At 42.7% G+C, this 24460-nt stretch overlaps 2 protein-coding genes across 2 annotated transcripts in view; one reads left to right on the forward strand and one right to left on the reverse strand.

The window, feature by feature from the left end:
- The window catches only part of LOC134209090 (zinc finger protein 808-like), a 62153-nt gene extending 44842 nt beyond the window's left edge, over positions 1–17311 (reverse strand). Inside the window, exon 1 of the mRNA XM_062685068.1 lies at positions 17023–17311. Within this exon, the coding sequence (XP_062541052.1) occupies positions 17023–17175 (153 nt within the window). The 5' untranslated portion in view covers positions 17176–17311. The remainder of the gene's footprint in view (positions 1–17022) is intronic.
- A 403-nt stretch (positions 17312–17714) lies between these two features.
- LOC134210148 (zinc finger protein 62 homolog) lies at positions 17715–24341 on the forward strand. The gene is made up of 4 exons (XM_062686172.1): positions 17715–17972; positions 19651–20600; positions 20656–20863; positions 20924–24341. The coding sequence occupies exons 1-4, from the start codon at positions 17820–17822 to the stop codon at positions 21395–21397; spliced, it is 1785 nt and encodes a 594-aa protein (XP_062542156.1). The 5' UTR covers positions 17715–17819; the 3' UTR covers positions 21398–24341.
- Positions 24342–24460: the final 119 nt, after the last annotated feature.

A 24460-nucleotide genomic window follows, 5' to 3' on the forward strand; every position in this document is an offset into this window, starting at 1 on the left:
AGGCCGTCCTCGATTGGGGTCCTGTGGGTCGCATGTAGTGGCTGTGCTCGGGGCAGTTATGTGTTGAAAGCGGTTTCGGGGCAATTAGGATTGAGTTCTAATATAAACAGATGTAGGATTGAACAAAATTATAACCTTCAGGGTTCATATTGTGGATACTATTGACAGCCAAAGCGTTGAGGATAAGCTTTTAGTTAGGAACTGAATTAATTTATCCGATTTGGAATCCTAGATGGAATAGTAGGTATATATGGACAATAATAGAAACTATATACAGTTATCGTTTTATTAAGTATTGAGGATATGTTTTAGTTAAGTTAAATATCAGATATGCATGTATGATAACCATTAATAAGACAGAATTATTAGAACTGTATTTTTGTCTTTGTAGTAAGATTAATTACTTACTAATGTTTTGCGGGCCGGCGAGTGAAAGCGGCCCAATTCTTTTATCTCCCTCTTTCCAGATGACCAATGATGAAGAAAATCTCATAGTTCCGGTATCAACAGTGGTATTCATATTCATAACAACCACCGTCAATACAGGAAGTCTGTGTTCACAACGTGATTACTTCAAGGATAATCCCAACATCTTCTGTGAATTGCAGATAAGTATTGCGTTTATATTTTAATTGCACTGAGCTCGTTCTAATCTGATCGATGAATGAATTTACTTGTCACATATTTAGATACATCGTGAATAATCAATATCATTAGTAAATTTAAATACTCCCGTAGATTAGAAAAGCAAGTGCATAAATTTATATTTTATGGCAACATATCACAACGAAACGGGACCCTTCGGAGCCTTAAGTATGATCTCGGTCCGGTTGCATCTAAGGAGATCTTAGTGCAGTGCACACCGGACGTGTTGCCCGGTAGACGTATCGCTCAGCGGTATTTAAATACAACGCAGATAGGCTATGGTCAGAGGGTGCGTTGATATTACAAGATTACAAGATTACAAGAAGGCATCGTTTAGCATTGTTAAGGTATACTTCGTTTATTGGACACTGATGATCTACTCATGTGTCGTTAGAAATTCCCGCTCAGACTGCTATCATATATCAAGGCGGTTTTAAAATAGATTTGAAATTCTAGATTTCGAATAAGGTCCAACATTATAAAAGTATGATGATTTCTGTTACAGGCTGTTCGGCGCCGCACCGTAGAGTTGCCCCCACAGACGACGACAAACTGGAACGCCACTGATTATTGATGACGTTCACAGTCAGCTAACTTGAGACAGCGGAAATAGAGCAGCGCGACACCACTCTCAAGCTATGAAAGAGCGCGAACAGGACGTTGGTTTCAGTTTCTACGCGACTACCAACCGATCAACACGCAGCAGCAAGTAGATGATCCTAAGAAGAAGAAAGTGAAATTATTAATTACAATAAACGAAAGTGAGATTGAAAGTTGAACTTCACGTTTTTCTATGTGCATTAATTCCGACCTTATCTATACAGTCCACTAACAGTCCGAGTCCGAACATAAATTGGTCCGAAACGAACTGGATCGAAGACTACTTGTGCTGTAGCCTCCATCGCGACGTGTTCGATCGTGTCCATCTCTGTGCGCAACGTGCTAAGGCGGAATCTATTCGACGCGTGTGTGTTTGTGTGCCAAAAAAGCGTTGAAAATTACTCGATAATGTCGGTTTACGGTTCTTTGGAAGGAAACGAAAACGCGAGTGACAAAGGGAGTAATGAAAATGATCGAGTTTCTGACAAATCCAACGACCAACTATTCAAGGGCTTTTCCGAGTCCGATTTAGAGGGAGCTCCAGTGTCAAGTGAACTGGCCGGAGTGTTTCGCCAGCGAGAACAAGTGAGACAACGCATTATCAGCATTCAACGTAACTTGCTTGACCAGAGATTGCCGTCACTAGGGCTGCTGACAGTTATGAAGCACAAGTTGACCGCGGCATATCAGGGATACAATGGATTTCACAGTACGGTAATGGCGCTCATCCCAGAAGCAGCAATGCACAAACAAGCAGAAGTATATCAAGATTTCGAGGATATTTTCGACCTGGTATCAACGAATGTAGAAGAGCTGATATTGGTGGCCAAAGACCGAGCCGCTCCAGCAACGACACCCCAAGTAATTGTGCAACAACAACCCCTAAAAGCACCAATCCCCACATTCGACGGCAACTACGCCAGTTGGCCGAAATTCAAGGCGATTTTTTTGGACCTGATGGCCAACTCAGGGGATACTGAGGCAATGAAATTGTATCACCTCGAAAAGGCACTCGTCGGGGAAGCGGCACCCCGGATGCCAAAGTGTTGAGTGAAGGAAATTATAAACAAGCCTGGAACATTCTCACCGACCGATTCGAAAACAAACGAGTGATTGTGGAATCCCACCTCCAGGGTTTGCAGTCGCTCAGGAGAATGACGACCGAATCGCATAAGGAGCTACGATCCCTACTGAATGAGGTAACAAGGCATGTGGAAGGCTTGCGCTATCTCAAGCAGGAGATGACTGGCGTTTCGGAACACATGGTCGTGTTTCTAATCGCAAATGCCCTCGACAAATCCACACGAAAGGCGTGGGAGTCCACACAACGAAAGGGAGAACTTCCAAAGTACGAACCGACCATCAAGTTCTTGACGTCCAGAGCTCAAATTCTGGAAAACTGCGAGATGGCATTCCAAACTCAAGCCTTGTCAACAAGCAAACCAAGGCCAACAACTAACATGACGAAACCAGTGCAGAAGAGTCATGCGGCCTCAGCCAACCCGATGGCCACCGAGATAGCCTGTGACTTTTGTGGTGGTTCCCATCGCAACTACCAGTGCTCAACTTTTACCTCTTTACCCACATCCCAGAAGAGGGAGAAGGTGCGATCCGCTGGACTTTGCTACAATTGTCTCCGGAAAGGACACCTTACCAGAAGCTGTTCTTCTTCAAAGTCGTGTCGCAAATGTAACGCTCGCCATCATACGATACTGCATGAGGATGTCGCACCACTTCGAGAACCTGTCATCCAACCCAAAGCGTCAGTAATGACCAATGCCTCAACGCGACAAGGCCCATCGATCGATGTACCGGAAACACATCTCCCGGTAGACCACCAAGTGTCTACATCCTGCTCAAGCTATTTACCTACCAGCGCGAAGACCGTACTGCTGCTCACCGCAGTGGTAGATGCCTTTGACAAGCATGGCCAACCTCATTCCTGCCGCGTCCTCCTTGATAGTGGCTCCCAAGTGAATTTTGTAACGGAGGAAATGGCCAACTGCTTGGGTGTCAAGAAGCAGCGAGCAAATGTTCCTATTACTGGGATCAACGAGTTGCGAAGCCACGCTCGCGACAAGGTGTTGGTAAAGATCCGATCCAAAGTGACTAAGTTCTACTGCAGTCTCGAGTGTCTGGTCACACCAAAGGTAACTGGAAAAATCCCAACCAGCAAAATAGACGTCAATGGATGGCGTATTCCAGAAGGAGTAGTGCTAGCCGATCCAGCGTTCCACACACCGGATAAGGTGGACATGCTGATCGGTGGAGAATTGTTTTCGACATACTGAAGCCAAGACATCTAAGCCTGTCCGACAAGTTACCGCAGCTGCGAGAAACCCACCTGGGATGGATCGTAGCAGGTGTCATCAAGGAGCCATACGTTTCCAACACGTCGATACAGCACTCCAATGTGGCAACCATAGAAAAGATTGAATCCGAAATGCAACGTTTCTGGCAAATCGAGGAGCTGCCAAATATTCCTAAACTATCCAGGGAAGAAGTAGCCTGTGAATCCCACTTTCTCTCAACCTACAAACGTAATTCGACTGGCAGATTCGTAGTGCAACAGTCGTTTAAACCAACCGTCACTCAACTGGACGACTGCCGAGACTTAGCATTGAAAAGGTTTCTGATGCTAGAAAAAAGATTACTGCGCAATCCATCTCTCCAGGCGCAGTACGTGAGTTTCATCAGAGAGTACGAAGAACTCAATCACTGCCATCAAGTGAGTGAATCGAATGACCCACCAAACCAGCAGAACTACTATCTACCGCATCATGCTGTTTTGCGCCCCTCCAGCTCAAGCACAAAATGTCGGGTGGTATTTGATGCCAGCGCTAAATCTTATCCATCCAACCTGTCTCTCAATGACGTTCTCTTTGTCGGTCCGGTGGTGCAAAGCGAATTATTCTCTATAATGCTTCGCTTCCACACTCATAAGATTGCATTCACGGCGGACATCTCCAAAATGTATCGACAGATCCTGATAACTCCAGAGCACCAACACTATCAGCGAATATTTTGGCGAGAGCAAGTATCAGATTTGTTGCGAGTACTGGAACTTGACACCGTTACGTACGGTACTGCATCGGCCCCGTACCAAGCTACGCGATGCCTCGCTCAACTGGCCGAGGAAGAAAGAGATGAATACCCAATTGCAGCTCGAATAATCACTCGCGAGGTATACATGGACGACATGCTTTCTGGTGCCGAGACGGTATCGGAAGCTATTGAAGCACAACGTCAACTGAAGCAACTGTTGGCACGCGGTGGCTTCCCAATCCACAAGTGGTGCTCCAATTCGTTGGAATTCCTCCAGCAAGTCCCACCAGAAGAACGGGAAACCCAAGTATCGAAAACAGAATATGAAGCAAACAAGACCATAAAGGTTCTGGGTCTGCTTTGGGATCCAGATGCAGATACATTACTCCTCGCCAACCAGATCGAATATACTTCGATTGCGCCGATTACCAAACGGGTAATGTATGCCGAAATCGCAAAATTTTATGATCCTCTTGGTTTGTTCTCTCCATCCATCGTCCTTGCCAAGCTACACGCACAGAATCTGTGGAAAATTAAGGTAGGATGGGACGATCAAGTCGACGAACAATGTGCACAACAATGGCAAGAACTCCAAAAGGCATTATCGTACCTTCACAAGGTTCAAGTTCCCAGATGTGTAATCAGCTCCAACGTTATGTTCTATGAATTACATGGATTTTCTGATGCTTCCTCCGTGGCGTACGGAACCTGTGTGTACATTCGAAGCATTTTTCCAGACGATGTCGCTGTTGACCAGCAAGTTCAAATTGGCCCCACTACACGACTTATCAATTCCTCGAAAGGAGTTATGCGGCGCACTTTTGCTAACGCGCTTGATGAAAAAGGTGATAGCCGAGCTCAAAATGGAATTTCAAGAAATCGTGCTGTGGTGCGACAGTACTATAGTGCTAGCCTGGATCAAGAAGCCGCTCAACGAGCTCAAGCTTTTCGTGCGAAATCGTATCACCGTGATCCAAGACGAAACCAACAATTTCCGTTGGGAATACATCAGTTCTGAAAACAACCCTGCTGACATCGTTTCACGCGGCCAAATACCAAGGGTTCTAGAAGCCAACCGACTCTGGTGGCAAGGCCCTGATTTCCTTGCCAATGGCGAATATGTGGTACTTCGTCCCGAAGCCATTCCTGATGACGACTTACCAGACATGAATGCGGTTGTTTCTGCAACGATTGTGAGTATGGAATTACTTTACTCAATATAGTAGCTTCCGAAAACTGCAACGAATCGTCGGCTACGTTTTACGGTTCGTAACCAACTGTCGCAAGAATAATGTGAATAACCGTAGAATCGGACGCATCTTGACAGTTCCCGAGATACGCTATTCAACCGAGACTATACTCAAGGTGATCCAGCATGTTCATCTAGGCGACGAGATCCAGCGTGTCATACGAAACGAGCCTTGCAAAAGGATCGGGAACCTCCGGCCAATATTTCATGATGGGCTACTTCGAGTGGGTGGTCGTCTGGATCGCTCTATACTGCCATTCGAAAGCCGTCACCCAATCATCTTGCCTGATAAGGATCCTATCGTGCGGATAATGATTCTTGAAATGCAAATCGAGTTACTTCACATCGGTTAGACAGGTCTGATAAACGCTTTGCGTCAGCGATATTGGCTGCTTAATGCTCGTTCAACTATACGACAGATTACTCGGCGATGTGTGAAATGCTTTAGAAGCAATCCAAGTGACGCGACCCAGCTAATGGGTAACCTTCCCACATCCAGAGTTGTGCCGTCACCACCTTTTGCTGTAACCGGTGTGGACTATGCCGGTCCGTTCTGGATTAAGCAAGGTTTACGACGACCCGCGCTCGTTAAGGCATACATAGCTGTATAGGGGAAAGTGGGGTAAGATGGCCATATGGGGCAAGACAGCCAACGTTAATTATGACTTAAGTGAGCATTATATTCACATTATTATTACAAGGGATGGTTCACAATAATGTAAAAGGGCTATACAACTGAAAAATGCACTTTGACAACCTCACTTGTTCTTGTAATATTGATTTGAAGATGGTTTAGTTGAAATTCGAATTTTCTTATAATTTTCTAGTTACATAATTTAACAATTGAAGCCTAAATTACTCATTTTTCAGGACAAATTGATATTTACCGAAGCTTTTATATAACTATAGCATATATACAATAATAATTTGAGGAGATTCACAGTAATTAGGTTTGATAGGATATAAATCTTTGGATATACGTCGGCTTGGGGTGGTATTGCCAACTGTATAGGAACAGGTCATCTCCAGGATTAAGAGTCGCCTAACACTTAAATGCATTTAAAAAATGATCAAAATAGTTTCTGCGTGAATCAGAGATGATTTAAAACAAAGGATATGGTTTTAACAGAAAAAATTAGTTTTAGGCAAATTCTGATATTGTCGTAGTGCCAGTTGTCAAGAAATCAACATGAAATACGACATTTTCAAACGAAGCATCATTTGAACATAATCCATAGAAGTGCAAGAAATGTGTCCCCTATTCTAAATAAATTTAGCACACTTTCGATATAGTTTTTGGTCCAGGCTCGTCTTGCCCCGAGGGGGTGGTCATATTGCCCCATATGGTAAATATAGGCATCATAAAAACAGCCTTTTTAAAACCAGTTTATAAGATACTGAAACTTTATTAATCAGTGTTTATTGATACTTATGGTAAAGACGGGTCATCATAAAGGTGTTTCATGGAGAAATCAGCAGAATTTGAAGTAGTGTCACTATTTTACAAGGGTTACCGCTTAGTATGGCCATCTTGCCCCACTTTCCCCTATGTCTGTATGGCCACCAAGGCCGTACATTTGGAGGCAGTTTCGGAGCTCAGTACCGACGCCTTTCTGGCGTGTTTGAGGAGATTCATTAGTCGCAGAGGGTGTATTCAACAATTGCACTCAGACAACGCTACCAATTTCAAGGGTGCCAACAACGAAATGCATGAGCTCTACAATCAGTTTCGTTCCCAGCAAGCAGTACAGCGTATCGAGCAGTTTTGTCATGCACGAGAAATCGAGTGGCATTTCATACCAGCTGACGCTCCTGAATTCGGAGGACTTTGGGAAGCGGCGGTTAAGTCCGCCAAGACGCATCTTAAACGCATAGTAGGTAACGTCAAGTTGACATTTGAAGAGTTCGCTACAGTACTAGCCGAAATTGAAGCCGTGCTGAATTCACGCCCGTTGTTCGTCGTATCCAATGATCCCGCCGATCCGTTGGTTATAACTCCAGCGCATTACCTTATTGGCCGTCCACTTACCGCAATGGCGGAACCATCACTGGAAGATCTAAACGCCAATCGTTTGGATAGATGGCAGCACTTGCAGCTCTTACGTGAACACTTTTGGCGTGCTTGGAGCCGAGACTATCTTAACACGCTTCAGCCGCGAAAGAAGAATCTTCGAACCATGCCAAACATCCGTACCGATATGGTAGTCCTGCTCCACGATAGGAATCAGCCTCCTCTCTACTGGAAGTAAGGGGGAATTTCGGCGGTATATCCTGGCGACGATGGACTTGTGCGAGCGGTCGATGTGGTCGCTGATGGTTCAACTTATCGACGTCCAATAACCAAAATATCCGTCCTTCCCATCGAAGACAACCACTCAGATCCAGTTCCAGTTGTTGAGGTAACTCAACCGGGGGGAAGATGTTCGGCGCCGCACCGTAGAGTTGCCCCCACAGACGACGACAAACTGGAACGCCACTGATTATTGATGACGTTCACAGTCAGCTAACTTGAGACAGCGGAAATAGAGCAGCGCGACACCACTCTCAAGCTATGAAAGAGCGCGAACAGGACGTTGGTTTCAGTTTCTACGCGACTACCAACCGATCAACACGCAGCAGCAAGTAGATGATCCTAAGAAGAAGAAAGTGAAATTATTAATTACAATAAACGAAAGTGAGATTGAAAGTTGAACTTCACGTTTTTCTATGTGCATTAATTCCGACCCTATCTATACAGTCCGCTAACAGTCCGAGTCCGAACACAGGCTTAATTCTCCTTTAAACCAGAAATCAGAAAAAAAGTGTTTCTGTTGTCCTTACTGAGTCGTGGACCTGACTCAGGGATATCCTTATAAGTACAGCGTTTGATATTTTGATTTTCATATTACAGCGTTTGGTGGGGTAATGAGAGCGCAAGTTAATCCAAAGCAGATGATAGAGAGGGTAATGCCAGAAGAGTCCTTAAAGACGACTTGAACGCCATAGGGTAAAATAAGGATGGGTTGGAGTGAGATGAGGTTCGGATTTTGAATCGACACGCTCAGTCGCTGCTGGGAACCTATTGTTCCCGAAACATCAATTTGTTCGAGAATCCGATAATGAAAGAATACGGACTGATTTTACGGTGACGACTCATAGCGCAAAACAACGGACACGAATAGGAACATGGAACGTATTAACCCTAGCCTAGCAGGGTAAATTGGCACAACTTGCCAATGATGCACGCCGCATGAAGCTTGAGATCCTGAAACTGAATGAAGTCCGTTGGCAAAACTTTAGAGAACATAGAATGCCGTCGGGACAAATTCTGCTATACTCTGCATGATACCATGGTTTACGAGGCACACTCTGCGCTTATGAAGTGGGAACCTATAAGTGAAAGGATAATCGTTACCGATGCTGCCGATCTGCAAGACAAAGAGAACTTCTACAGTCAAATCAATGCCGTCGTAGATAGAATTCCAAAGGGTGATATCAAGATCTGTGTAGGCGACTTCAATGCGAAAATCGGATCCGACAACTCGAACCATGAACGCATTATGGGACGCCATGGTCTCGGAGAAATGAGTGAACTCGGAGAGCTGTTCGCAAAATTCTGTGGTAATAACACCATGATGATCAGGCGATCGCTCTTCCCTCATCGACCGGTTCACAAGGTCACGTGGGTCTTGCGTGACGGCTTTACAGAAAATCAAATCGACCACATCTGCATCAGCCGAAAATGGAAACGGAGCCTTCTTGATGTGCGGAATAAACGCCCCGACTGGAAGATGCCACGGTGAAACGGTCCTTCGTTGAAGAACTGGAAACGCGTGCCTTCCGGAACGGTGGCAGCGTGGAGGACCAATGGACCGCCAACAAGAATGCCTCCATCGTCACCAGCGAGAATAATCTGGGCGAACTGCGCACACAGAGAAAACAATGGATCACCGATGAGACCTGGATGAAGATAAAGGAGCGAAGAGAAGCCAAAGCCTCGTGAGAGTGATCAAAAACCAGAGGAGCCAAAATCTTACCCCGTCAACAATACTCGGCTCTGGAGAAGGAAGTAAAACGCTCATGTCGACGGGTCAAGCAAGCGTGGTCGAACTCTCTGGCCGACGAAGGAGAGAGAGCCGCAGCAACCGGGTACATTCACCTCCTCTACGATATCTCACGACGCTTAAAGGCCACCTTAAACCTCGGGAAAATTTTCCGCCGGATTTTGGTCCCCGTGCATTTTAAATGGGGCCGGGATTTTGATTTTCCGTGCCCAAATCCCGAAAACATCGCATATGTAAAAATGCATGGGGAAAAAATCCACGGACCGAATTCCCGAGGTTTGAGGCTGCCTTAAGCGGGGAGAAGATGAATGCAACGATGCCTGGGAAAGACGCGAATGGTCAATTATTGACCGACGCAACTGACCAGCTGAAACGCTGGTTCGAGCTCTTCGAACAAATTTTTCAAGTGCCTGCCAGGCTACCACCACCTCGGCATGATCTGCCTACGATCCGACGTATAAAACATTGACCGAAACTCCATCAATGCTAGAAATTCAAAAAACTATACAAAACATGAAATCTAATAATGCCCCAGGGGTCGATCGCATATCAGCCGAGATGCTCAAAGCTGACCCCATGACATCCGCTCAACTACTGCATCGTTTAATTCGTAATATCTTAGTGAAGGTTCCCAAAAAGGTTGACCTGACTGTATTCGACTCTCCGGATTCCGTGCCGGAAGATCCTGTGTGGACCATATTATCACGCTTCGTATCATTCTGGAGCAGGTCAACGAATTCCAAGAGTCCCTTTACTTGGTATTCATTGACTACGAAAAAGCTTTCGATCGTCTCAATCACAAGGATATGTGGGGCGCCCTAAGACGCAAGGGGGTTCCTGAGAGGCACAGTACGAGGTCTTTTCGTGTAGAGTGCTGCACAATGGGGTCTTTCCTACCCTATACGGGTCGTAGCTGGCGCAATCGACGAGATTCTGGTAGATGCGATTGACCGTGAACCGAACCGCGGGCTGCTATGGCAGCCTATAACCATGGAGCACCTAAACGACTTAGAATTGGCTGATGACGTTGCATTCCTCGCTCAACGGCTCTCTGATATGCATAGTAAGCTCAACGACCTTGCCGAGCGCTCCTTTTCGGCAGGTTTAGTCATCAACGTCAACAAAACCAAATCGTTGGATGTAAACACGGTGACTCCTTCCAGTTTCACAGTACCCGTGCAAACAGTGGAGAATGTTGAAAGCTTCCAATATCTCGGTAGCCAAATGGCGTCAGACGGCGGTACCAAGATTGACATAGGCGCACGGACCAAGAAAGCACGGGCTGCCTTTGCGAGTTTAAGAAATATCTGGAAAAACAGGCAGATAAGTGAACGCACCAAAATACAATTTTTCAACTCTAAGGACGTTTTCACTGGTCGCGTTCTATTCCAAATTTTGACAGTAGAATAGACCAAATCTAAATTTCCCATTTTCATCGGGGCGGTCCAAATCTGTTTTTCGAACAGTTTCGTTTCAAATAAATGAATCTGTCATACACTTATGTTTCAATTTTGTTCTCATTTGGACCAGAATTCAGCCTGCGCTCCAAATTTTTCAAAACAAAAATAATACAAAGAAGAATGTTGTTTGTTTTGATTATGAAGCTTTTTAAACGTCAAATCCAGCGGTATGCCGGCACAAGGAGAAGGATTTCGCGGTAGAGATCCGGAATTCCCGCGGATCCGAAGACAATTCGCGAGTGTCGTTGCTGGAAGTGTTCGAACCGGGACTGTGTAGCAACCGGAGCAGTTCGGACGATTGTAGCGAAAACAGAAAGTCCAGCGCCTACGGCTTCGAAGAGCTGGAGTGCCAAGAGAGTGAATCTCCGACGTTACTTCCGAGAAAAATCGCTTTGTATTAACCGGAAGCGGTGGAAGAACTGCGAGTAATCAAGGTCCCGGTAGCAACTATGAGCACATACAGAATCTTATACCTTGCAACGACAACGTTATTTAAAAAGATGAAACAGTGAGAGCGTAATTTCCCAGAAACTAACGAAGAGAATACTTCCGTGATTCCGATGGAAATTTTTTGGTATTGCGACGAGATTCCTACGGAAATCATTTGGGATTCCGACGTGAATCTTTAAGGAATTAATCTTTAGGGAATTCCGATAATAGATTTTGAGGATTCTGACGGGGAGCTTCTGGGTATTTTGACGGGCGTTCTTTGGAGGAATACTTTTTCTTTGGGGAAGGGAATACATTATCATTGGGGATTCCGATAGGAATCCATTAATAATCTTTTTGGATTCCGACGGGAAACATTTAGAGATGACGACGAGAATCTTTTCTGGATTCAGACAGGAATTCTTTCGGGATTCCGAAGAGAGCCCTTTCAGGATTCCGATGGGAACCCTTTCGGGAATCCTTTTGGTATTCCAACGGAAATCCCTTTAGGATTCCGAGGGAAATTCTTTTGAGATTCAGACGGGAGACCTTTCAGGATACCGACGGGAATACTTTCGCGATTCCGGATTTTTGGGAAATCACACAAGAATTCGTTAGAATTCTGACGGAAATTATCAGAGGATTCCGACGGGAAGCTTCTGGGAATTCTCTTGGTATTCCTCCAGGAATTTCTCTTGGAATTCCTCTAGAAATGGATTTCTTCAGGAATTCCTCCTGAAGTTCCTTCACAAATTCTTCCTGCAGTTCCTACAGGAATTGCTCCTGGAGTTCCTTTAGAAAGTTCCAGGAATTCTTCCTGAAGTTCCTTCAAGAATTCCTACTGGAGTTCCTTCAGGAATTCCTCCTGGAGCTCCTTCAGAAATTTTTCCTGGAGTTTTTCCGGGGATTCTTCTTTTGAGTTCAGCCAGAAATTGCTCAGAGTTCTTCAGGAACTCCTCCTGGAGTTCCTTAAGGAATTCCTCCTAGAGTTCCTTCAGGAGTTCCTCTTGGAGTTCCGTCAGGAATTCCTCCTGGAGTTCCTTCAGGAATTCCTCCTGGAGTTCCTTCAGGAATTCCTTCAGCAGTTCCTTAAGGAATTCCTTCTGGAGTTGCTTCAGGAATTCTTCCTAGAGTTCTTCCGGGGATTCCTCATTTGAGTTCCTCCAGGTTGCTCTCTGAGTTGTTCAGGAAATCATCCTAGAATTTCTTCAGGAATTCCTCCTGGAGTTCCTTCAGGAATTCCTCCTGGAGTTCCTTCAGGAATTCCTCCTGGAGTTCCTTAAGAAATTCGTTCTGGAGTTCTTCCTGGAGTTGTTCTGGGGATTCTTCATTTGAGTTCCTCCAGGCTGCTCTCTGAGTTCCTTCAGAAATTCCTCCTGGAGTTCCTTGAGGAATTCCTCCGGGAGTTTTTTCAGGAATTCCTCCTGGAGTACTTTCAGGAATTCCTCCTGGAGTACTTTCAGGAATTCCTCCTGGGCTTGCTTCAGGAATTCCTCCTGGAGTTTCTTCAGGAATTCTTCCTGGAGTTCTTCCGGTGATTCCTCATTTGAGCTTCTCCAGAAATTGCTCTATGAGTTCTTCAGGAATTCCTCCTGAAGTTCCTTGAGGAATTCCTCCGGAAGTTTTTTCATAAATTCCTCCTGGAGTGCTTTCAGGATTTCCTCCTGGAGTTCCTTCAGGAATTCCTCCTGGAGTTCCTTCATGAATTCCTCCTGGAGTTCCTTCGAGAATTCCTCCTGGAGAAAAATTAGGAGTGGAAATTCCTCCTGGAGTTCCTTCAGGAATTACTCCTGGAGTTCCTTCAGGAATTCCTTCAGCAGTTCCTTAAGGAATTCCTTCTGGAGCTCCTTCAGGAATTCTACCTAGAGCTCTTGCGGAGATTCCTCATTTGAGTTCCTCCAGGTTGCTCTCTGAGTTCCTTAAAGAATTTCTCCGAGACTTTTTTTATAATTTCCTCCTGGAGTACTTTCAGGAATTCCTCCTGGAGTTTCTTCATGAATTCCTCCTGGAGTTTCTTCATGAATTCTTCCTGGAGTTCTTACAGTAATTCTTCCTGGAGTTGAGGACATTTGAGCTTCTCCAGGAATTGCTCCTGGAGTTCCTTTAGAAAGTTCCAGGAATTCTTCCTGGAATTCCTTCAAGAATTCCTACTGGAGTTCCTTCAGGAATTCCTACTAGAGTTCCTTCAGGAATTCCTACTGGAGTTCCTTCAGGAATTCCTACTGGAGTTCCTTCAGGAATTCCTACTGGAGTTCCTTCAGGAATTCCTACTGGAGTTCCTTCAGGAATTCCTCCTGGAGCTCCTTCAGGAATTTTCCCTGGAGTTCTTCCGGGGATTCCTCCTTTGAGTTCAGCCAGAAATTGCTGCTGGAGTTCTTCCTTGAATTACTCATAGGGTTACTCCAAGAATTGATCTCAGAGTTCTTCAGGAACTCCTCCTGGAGTTCCTTAAGGAATTCCTCCTGGAGTTCCTTCAAGAGAAAAGTTACTTAGCTCTTTTTTAGTGAAATCTCGCTTAACTTTTAAAAAGGTCCTAAGTAACATTTTTTTCATGAATTAATTTGAATAGCGCAATCAACAGAACAACATGAAAGCTTTTGATTGCAATACTCAAATTAATTCATGAAAAACATGTTACTTAGGACCTTTTGAAAAGTTAAGCGAGAAATGTTTTCACTGGAGGAATTCCTCTTGGAGTTCCTTCAGGAATTCTTCCTGGAGTTCTTACAGGAATTCTTCCTGAAGTTCCTACAGGAATTCCTCTTGGAGTTCCTACAGAAATTCCTCCTAGAGTTCCTACAGAAATTTCTCCTGGAGTTCCTGTAGGAATTTCCCTTGGCGTTCCTTCTAGAATGCTTCCAGCAGTTCATCCAAATGTTCCTCTTGAAGTTTTTTTGACCTGAACGAGCTCCATAAGAAACTCTTAGAGGAATTCCCGGAGGAACTCCAGGAGGAGTTTTCGGAGTAACTCCAGGAGGGATTCCCAGAGGAACGCCAAGATTAACTCCAGGTCAAATTCCCGGATTACCGTCAAGAGATATTCCCGAAAGAACTTCAGAAGAAACCTGAACAAACTCCAGGAGAAATTTCCAGAGAAATTTGAGGAATTGGAGTAACTGAAGAAGGAAATCCCGTGAGAACTTCAGGAGAATTGCCCGGAGGAATTCCAAGAACAATTCCCGGAGAAACTCCACGAAAAATTCCCGGATTATCTCCACGAGGGATTCCCGGAAAAACTCCAGAAGGAATTCACGAAGGAGCTCCAAGTGGGATTTCCGGAGAAACTCTTAGAGGAATTCCCGGAGGAGTTTCCGGAGGAACGCCAAGATTAACTCCAGGTAAAATTCCCGGATTACCTTCAAGAGATATTCCCGGAGGAACTCCTGGAGATACCTGATCAAACTCCAGGAGAAATTTCCAGATGAATTTTTGAAGTAACTGAAGGAAGAGCTCCGGGAAGAATTCTTAGACCAACTCCAGGAGTAATTCCCGGAGGATTTCCTAGAAGAATCCCCGGTGGAATTTCAGGAGGAATTCCCGGAGTACTTCTAGGAAGATTTCCTGGAGTAACTTCTGGAGGAATTATCAAAGCAACTTAAGGAGGAATTCTCGGTGGAACTCCATGAGAAACCTGAAGGAATTCCCGACTGAACTTCAAGAGAAATTCCCAGCGGTCTATTCAATATATGTTGCTTCGCCTTGGTTGTGGTTTTTTGTTTTTTTTTTGTTTCTCGGAAGCATGAGAACAAAAACATTCATTTTAAAACAACACCGGTGAAAATGGCAAATATTTGGTTTATTTTTGATGGTCTATATTTTTGAAACTGTCATAAAATTAGACCAAAAAAATAGAGCAGCGGTGAAAACGTCCTAACGTGAAATCTGTGCTGTTATACGCTCGCGAAACATGGTGTATATCAGTGGAGAACACTCAACGGCTGCAGCTGTTCAACAACAGATGCCTGCGGTATATAATTCGGGCCTGGTGGCCTCACAACTGGATCTCAAACAACGAGCTCCATCGTCGTTGTCACCAGAGGCCGATAGCGACAGAAATTCAGAATCGGAAGTGGGGCTGGGTCGGCCACACTCTACGTAGGGGCGGAAACGAAATCTGTTAACAAGCATTAGACTGGAACCCCAGCGGGACATCTCAGTAGAGGCAGACCCAGAGGATCATGGCGGCGAAGCCTCAATAAAGAAATAAAAGAAGTCGACCGAAATCCAACCTGGCAACAGGTTAAAGTGATAGCTGGACATCGGTCAGGATGGAGATCTTTCAAGTCGGCCCTTTGCACCACCGAAGGTGTACAGAACCCATAAATAAGCTCAGTCGCTGCGCGAACCAAACTAGTGTGTTATAAAAGCAATCACGCTATTACACCCAGCATTGCAACGCGTAGGACCTGCCAGAATACAGTCCTTTTGTCAGGTAAGATACGAATGTCATGCCATCTTAGAAAGATGAGCCGAGCCCTAAATTGTAAGCCCTTCCCGATTCATGTAAATCAAGCAAATTTGAACCGATCGAGGTTAACTACCAGATTTGGAAGGGTGCTATTATATTAGTACCGTGCACGCACCATACTTTGCGCAGTCATGTAGACTGATAGGCAAAAGCATTTAAACACATTTCAAAACAAATTTAACCCTAATGTGGTCAACAGAAAACAGACGTGAATGGCAGAAAAGGTACCTGTGTACCCAGATATTGACATTTTCATAACGTTTACAATTAATTTTCAACCTATTTCAATAATTCAGGCCATTTTGGAGAAGGGAACTTATAATTTTTGTCCGCTGCCGAGGTTTACAGCTTTTTGTGCAGATTCATGCCGGATTACCTAATAGCCGAAATGTAGGCAATTTACTGAAAAAGTAAAATTTCAGCACTACCCAACGAAACCGAATTTTTCAACAGTGAAATGCCATTTTGTTAAGAAAATTATTTTGAGCTTTTTAGCGGAATGACTTCACTTGTCATAAGACGAGTTTGTACAATCCCATTGAATTCCACCACTTAATTGTACCTTGACAGATACGTATTTCGACCTCAACAGTAAGTATTCAGTGTCTCGTACTTGACTCGACAAGTGAAATGCGTTGAATCAATTCTTGATTGAAATCTTAGAGAATTTACTGATCGATTCATACCAAAATCTCCAGAATCCGTTCAAAACCGCTGAGCTATTGGCTTTTACATTATACGTCAAAAGAGGATTCGCTGCTTCCATCAGTGGTGTTGGATTGCGAAGGTGGGCTCTAAATTAGACCTCCAGTGACGTGGGGAGCTCTTGTTTACGAAACCAGATTCGCCCTTGAAATGTTGGTGCCGAAATATGTACGAGAAAGGCAAAAAATATTGTTAATTTCAATTTTATCGATCAATATTGTTATAAAAATAAATCAAGCGTCAAGTAAATTAATGTTTCTTAAACTATATTTTGGCCATTTTCGACTTGCATTTGCGCATAGTGCACTGCTGTTTTTATGAACAGATTTTCTAATAGAAACTCAATCCTCGTTAGTTAACATTAAGTTAGTTCCTTACCTCAGATAACCGGTACGTAACATCGTCCAGGAAGGATTTAATTTGCATCTGAATCGTTCTAAACTGCTGATCGATTGATTGAAATCCACTTAAAGCCGGCTTCAAACACAGCCGACACACATTAGGAAAATGTTCCAAATTGAATACAGTCATGTTTGAACGGTAAGTTAGTACAATTTTCTTCAATAAACAATTAGTTAATAACAATTAAAACCGATTTATTCCATGAAGAACTTTTACGATGAACCACTGTTTTTAGACGCCATGGCGTTCAGTTTGTAAACAAAACTGACAGCATCTCTCGTGTAACTTTCCAAAAGGACGTCATCTCCGCATCATTTGGCTCGCAACGCAACGCCGGGTAATCCATTATTGCCCCTTCAGTTCTGGACTACATATTTGAGACGTACATAATCTGAACTGACCATTTTGTCATTCGCGAAGTCGAAGCAAATTCTGCTCTGCTCTCCTATGGGAAACCCCATTGCTATCTGTCAGAATTTAAGTGAAACTGGCCGCCATATCGTCCTCTCTGTTGCTCTACTGTAAAAACCCATAAAGAACTGTCATTGTTTGTGTGAAGAATTTTGCTTCGACTTCGCGAATTATTTCTGAGCGATTCAAAAACTTGAGTTGAATCAGAATAGCGTGCACGTCTTTTGTCATCAAGCGATGCTGTGAGCACGCAGCCAATGTTTATTAGTAAACAGTTTTCTATAATTTTCTGTAAATCATTACAGTCCGCCGATATTTTTTAGTGATTTCGCCAATTTTTGAGGGAAAACCGACTTCAAACCATGACTGTGTTCAATTTGGAACATTTCCCCAACGTGTGTCGTTTGTGCTTAAAGTCAGACTCGGAAAAATTACACTCGGTGAAGGATAACATGGAAGCGGTCCAAATGCAGATCGAAACATTCGTGGCAGAAGTTACGTACGAATTATCCGAGGTAGGGGCATTTCATGCATTAAAATTTAATTAATTTAGTGGGATTTAGATTTAAGAAATCTCCGACATCATACAGATGTGAGTACTACCTAATTTTAAGTGTTCAAATCAAGTCGAATAGATTTTAAATGCAGTACACAGCGAGCATTGAACTCAGCCATTGCAGGAATAAGGGCGAAATATGCAAAAGAGATTTTTCACAGCCGATTTGTTTTTATTGTCTATTAGGAGACTTTCAACCCTAGGTCGATTTCTTTTTTAAATATAAAAGATAAGCTTTTATTTTGTCCTATGTATACATTAGAAAGAGCATTTCCACAGTCATCAACTTCAAGGTTTCTATTATCAAGTTACCATTTTTGCATTCGTATATGATGAGATGAGACATGCACGATGGCGCAGGAAAGTCGAGAAAATTTCCGATACCGGACCGGTAATCAAACCCAAACATTTTCAGCATGGTCTTACCTTACTTTGTAGCCGCGCATCTTATCGCAAGACTAAGGAAGGCGCCGAAACGGCAATATCTCTTTTGGGAATGTGTTGTAAGCGAAGAAAAAGACTTGTAAACTGCAATTGGTAAAATGGGAAGCGATATATCACGCTAGAGAGTGCGCTTTCGGCAGAATTTTTATTTAAAATAGTTCATGTAATTTATATTTCGTTAATCGAACACTATTGATCTGACATCTACGCTTTTGTTTTTAATTATTGAATTGAACACAAATTTAAAGACATATTTAATGAGCTACTATATACCATACATTGGAACTGCAACAATAAAAATGTCCTCACTTCTTCTTCTTCTTCAATTGCTCTACATTCCTACTGGAACTTGGCCTGCTTTTCAACTTAGTAATCTATTAGCATTTCCACAGTTATTAGTTGAAAGCTTTCTATGCCCACCATTGCATGAGTATGTATCTTGTGTGGCAAGTACAATGGATACACTATGCCCAGGGTGTCGAGAAAGTTTCCAACCCGAAAACATCCTAGACCGGACCGAGAATCAAACACGCCATCTCCGGATTGGCAATCCTACGCCTTTGCTCGCAAGGCTATTGGAGACCCCTCACTATGCTGTACAAAATCGAATGATTTCAAATGGAATTCATTTCTGCCTGAATATATTATCATTATTACTGCCGTGAATCGCATATCTGTCCCATCTTTGCTGGGTTTCCTATTCATATGGGACAAATCTAGACCAACATTTGAAAAGGGCGTAACAGCCAAATTTTATTCCTTCTGATTCTTCGTCTGCATATGTAGTTATTTATGTGGACAAAGAATCAGAAGGAATAAATTTTGGCTGTTACGCCCTTTTCAAATGTTGGTTTAGAAAAATGCTTAATGTTCGTTTAGTAAATATGTATATGTATATATGCTAACTGCGCAACTGCAGTTGAATTTTCCTATGGGCTTTTCGGGACTGATTTGCTATTTGGGCCTAACTTATTTTGTAAACAAACATTGTAAGGCAAACTTATGGTACGTATCCGACAGAATAAGCTTTCCTTTATCAGATAAGGGAATCAGAATTGGAGAATTGCATTCCGATTACATTCTACGGAATCGATAAATAAATGTTTGTTTACAAAATAAGTTACGCCCAAATCGCAATCAGTCCCGTTTTGTCAAAATGTAGCAAAAAAAACTGATATACTTTTTGTTTCTAGGAAAAACTTAATCAGCTTCCCAAGTTTGTGTGCGAAACGTGTTTGAAGCAGCTAACTGATTTTGCAATTTACCGGAATAAAGTAATTCTGACCCATCGGTTTATGGAAGCTTTGGTTGATTTGAAACATTCCAATTCTGCACCGATGACTACTCTCTTCGGGGAACGTAAGCAGGAGCTAGACGTACTTTTCAAAGACCTTTCGATCTGCACCAAACCGGAACCACATATTGAGGACATACTACAAGAATATGAATCGTACAACTTTGTAAACTGCGAGATGCCGGTTAAAGTAAAAATGGAAGAGCAATCTGAGCCGGACGATATGCCAGATGATGATGATTCTGATTTTGAATTATCCGAGAAATCGGAGAATGAAACACGGTCGGGTAAAAAGTCGCTAAAGATTTCCAAGATAAAGATAAAATCAGATGACTCTTCGAGCGACAATGAACCGCTTATTACGAAAAGGAGAAAGATATCTAAAACAAAGTCGAGTCCCAAGGCTTCAAATAATGGCCCTAAAAAAGTAGGACGTCCAAGGATTCACCCGGAAGGAAGGCATCTTCAGGAACCATGGTCATGCGATAAATGTAAATTCAAAACAAAATACCGTGTAGCCGTTAATCGGCACAAGGAAGTGCACGAGAGACGAGAGAACCGAACTTATCCTTGTTCGTCCTGTGATTTGGTGTTCAAGACTAACGAAGAAATGCGAACTCATGGCTTGTCGCATCTGGAGAACCGAATTGTATGCGAAGTGTGTGGTGCATCGCTCAAGAGTGGCTATGCATTGAAAATACACATGGAAAGGCACGAAAACAAGAGAAAATACTCTTGTGACTATTGCGACTATGCTTCCTTTACTAAACTTACCTTGAGAGCGCACATAAAGACGCACACCGCTGAGAACAAGGAAAGCTGTACATTGTGTGGTGCTACGTTCAAAAAGTAAGTTCTTTACAAACTATTGAGCAGTAAGTTTCAAATTTATTTTTATTAACAGATCAGGTCATTTGAAGCGTCACATGGAGGGTCACAACAATGAAAGGAAACATGCTTGTGAGCAGTGTGAAGCGCGATTTAATACAAGAAATGCACTCCGGAATCATTACCAACGCGTTCATTTGGGTATTCGTCACAATTGCGACTACTGTGACAAAAACTTTGATCAAAGAATCATTCTGCGGGATCACATTGAACGAGTCCATCAGGTATTATATTTTAACAAGTTCTGTATTCAAGTGACTCGATTAATAATCCTCAAATTTCAGATTCAATGTCAATTCGTATGTGACATTTGTGTCATCACATTGGACAGCCAAGAGCGATTGGATGCCCATAAACATCGGCATGACAATCCTAAACCAAGAGAATGCAGTGTGTGTCTAACGATACATCCGTCTCCGGAAGCGCTGGCGAACCATTTGTGCATCACCTACCAGGATGACTACATGTGCTGCAACATTGATTTGCGAAATCACTCGAAATATAATCGACACATGTTGATGAAACATGGTCTCAAAACAAATGTTCGGGTGAAACCAATTCCCGGAGTGCTTTTGGGCAATTTGAGGGGAACCCGTAAGCGGCTGGAGCTGTGTCGCAAGTGCGACATTGCTTTCCCAACAAAAGCACTGAAAGTGCAACATATGATCGAGTGCAACCGATCGACGGCACCCGTTCCGGCACCGCAGATAGAGATTCCTCCTGCGGAAAGTGATGTTCCGATGCATCTTAATTACTAGACGACAGTTAAGTGGTAACAACAGCCTACTTCCCGATGAAGTATTTCATTTTGTTGAACGTACATTGTTATAGGGCAAGGGTAAGAGTACTATTTTTATTTTAAGATGGGAAATATGATGAACTGGTAGCACAACGTCGTTTTGACGATTCTATAACATTCCCCAGAAAACCATACCCCAGAAAACCATTCCCCAGAAAACCGTTCCCCAGAAAACCACTCCCCAGAATGCACCATTCCCCAGAAAACCATTTCCCAGAATGAAACTTTCCCCCGAAAACCATTCCCCAGAATGCACCATATCCCAGAATTTTTTTCATACCTTCAAAAAGACTCCTGCAATGAAAAAAAAAAAGATTTTCTAACAGGTGCCAACTAAAAAACCGGAATAAAAGAATGGCTCGGGAAAAAAACACTCATTTGGCTTTTCCGAGCAAATGCGTATTTTAAAAGAAGGAATCATCCATTCTTCTTCTTCTTCTTCTTCTTCTTATTGGCATTACATCCCCACACTGGCACTTCCACAGTTATTAACTGCGAGATTTCTAAGCCAGGTTACCATTTTTGCATTCGTATATCATGAGGCTAGCACGGTGATACTTTTATGCCCAGGGAAGTCGAGACAATTTCCAATCCGAAAATTGCCTAGCCGGCACCGGGAATCGAACCCAGCCACCGGGAATCCGGGAATCGAACCCAGCTACCCTCATTGTAGCCGCACGTCTTACCGCACGGCTAAGGGGGCCCCTATTCGTTAACCTTATTTCGGGCAAAGTCGTGCTTTTCAAGAAGGAATTATTTACTCATTTTTCTATTCGTGTGCCTTATTTTGGACAAACGCGTGTGTGGCACAAAAAATAGACTTATTTGCCCTATTCAGGAAAAATGCACGCTTTAAAAGAAGGAATCATCGACTTAATTGCCTTATTCCGGGCAAATGCGTGGATCCCTATTGGTTTCCTCAATCAAGGCGTGTTTTTTGTTTGTGGTGAAGCCAGAATAGATCGGACCACGTGATACGACGTGACACGACAGTGCAGTTTGACATTTGGATAAATATGTTATTCCTTTGCGTGAGCCGCGTCACGTCGCATCGCACGTCGCGTTTACTCTGGCGGACACCTTCTGGTCATTATGCCAAAAGACACATGTATTTGAAACTAATAGCTTCCAACAATTACCACAGTGGTCCTTACACATCCAACTCATCACAATAAATAATTTTTGTATGGTCTTGCGATGATGTTTGTAAGAAAACAAGAAAATTAAATCATTTTCATCTATGTATTCTGTTTTCTGGGGAACGGTACATTCTGGGGATTGGTTTTCTGGGGAATGGTACATTCTGGCGATTGGTTTTCTGGGGAATGGTACATTCTGGGGAATGGAATTCTGGGGTATGGTTTTCTGGGGAACGGTTTTCTGGGGAATAGTATAGAACCGTTTTGACAGTTTTCAAGACCCTACTTTAATCTAGCTTCAGGTCCTGAAGTTCAGTAATGTAACTGTTTAATGCAGACGGACAATCACGTGATGCAATCGGTTCAATATTCTCAAACCTGCAATGCTTGCAGTGGTGTCCCATTAAATTACTGTTGCAGGTTCTGCTAATGGTCATTTAGCTACAATTTTGCGACTAAAAGGTCGAAACTGTCAAATCATATAATAGTTCTGAGCTTTTTCCGCATCGTGCAGCATTCAAATTTTAATCCATTTTGTCCAGAATGTTTTTGCAAGTATTTTAGGATGATCATTCCAGGCCGTAAAAGCTGTAAAAATTAACACTTCCGGTTGTTTTCTATTGACGTTGAACAACATCTTATTGGGTATCAAATTAAAATTTAGATTTCTTAAAAGCGTCGTAAGATTTTGAGTCATAATTGCGCTTACATTCTATAATGAATTTGAGATTCGTTCAATTTGAAAATCATAATTATTGACAAGACCAATTAAAATCTCGGGAATTTGCCATCCGACTTGGCATTTTGTACAACGTCTTACTTATGCTTGTTTTTATTTGTACACAACCGTTCTGATTTTGTTTACACTAGAATTAGTCTATAGGTGCTTCCAAGGTAAAAAAGTTTCATAGGTTTCAAACAGAAAAGCAAAACAGTCATGTGGCCGAAACCGAAATTTATCTAAGTATGGACACTATACAGTACGATATCATTGAAATACTGTCTGTGTACATTTACGATGAGTCTGTGCTCTTACCCAACAAAACTTATCACTTATCAAGTATTGTTTAAATAATGAATTACCTTTAAGAATCTCAACATGTAAGTACGAACAACCTATTTGTATGATATGTTGATTCCAAGATGATGTGTCTTTCTATCTATGTTAAGTACATCAAAAGAAATAATTGGAATAATGCTTGTTTTATAGTTTAAAGATATGTCCACATTGATTCTTTTATTGGACTGCTGAAAAGGGAAGCCTGATACCACATATGTGCGTTTTTATCGAAATTGAAAAAAATGGGAAAACATCACTTTGTTAGGAGGCAAATTTTATTTGAATGCAATCAACAATTTATAGAGACAAGTATGACAGTCATTGTTCTATGACTACAGTTGAGCTTCACACTTCAGGCTACGATCTAATTTGGCGCCGGCAAACTTAAAACTTGGCAGCTCTGAACTTTCATTGGTAATCGAACATGTGAAAAAAAAATCGTCTGGGTCGATTGCTATATAACTCTCCGGGCCTGCTATAAAAAGTGTGTTTTGTGCAACTTACAAAAATGCATTACTGTGTTAGTTACGTGCTTATTCAATTGAAGCACGTGCTTCATGAACATCAATGCTTAGCCCAACTAGCGAAAGCTGATCATATACATACAATTTTAGAAGGAGCATGAACACGATTATTTTGTCATTTGCGCGTAATTAATTTTTCGACATGTCATTTAATTTAAAATAAACATCAATAAGTCTTTATATCCTAATTAAAATAATTCAACTGATGACTGCCCTTTTTGGTTCGAGAACATTGGAATATCAGTTTAAATTGAGCAACAAGGTAAAACTACTAGCTGTAATACTTGATATAAAATATA

The sequence above is a fragment of the Armigeres subalbatus genome, chromosome 2 (genome assembly GCF_024139115.2).
Source record: "Armigeres subalbatus isolate Guangzhou_Male chromosome 2, GZ_Asu_2, whole genome shotgun sequence".
NCBI lineage: Eukaryota > Metazoa > Arthropoda > Insecta > Diptera > Culicidae > Armigeres > Armigeres subalbatus.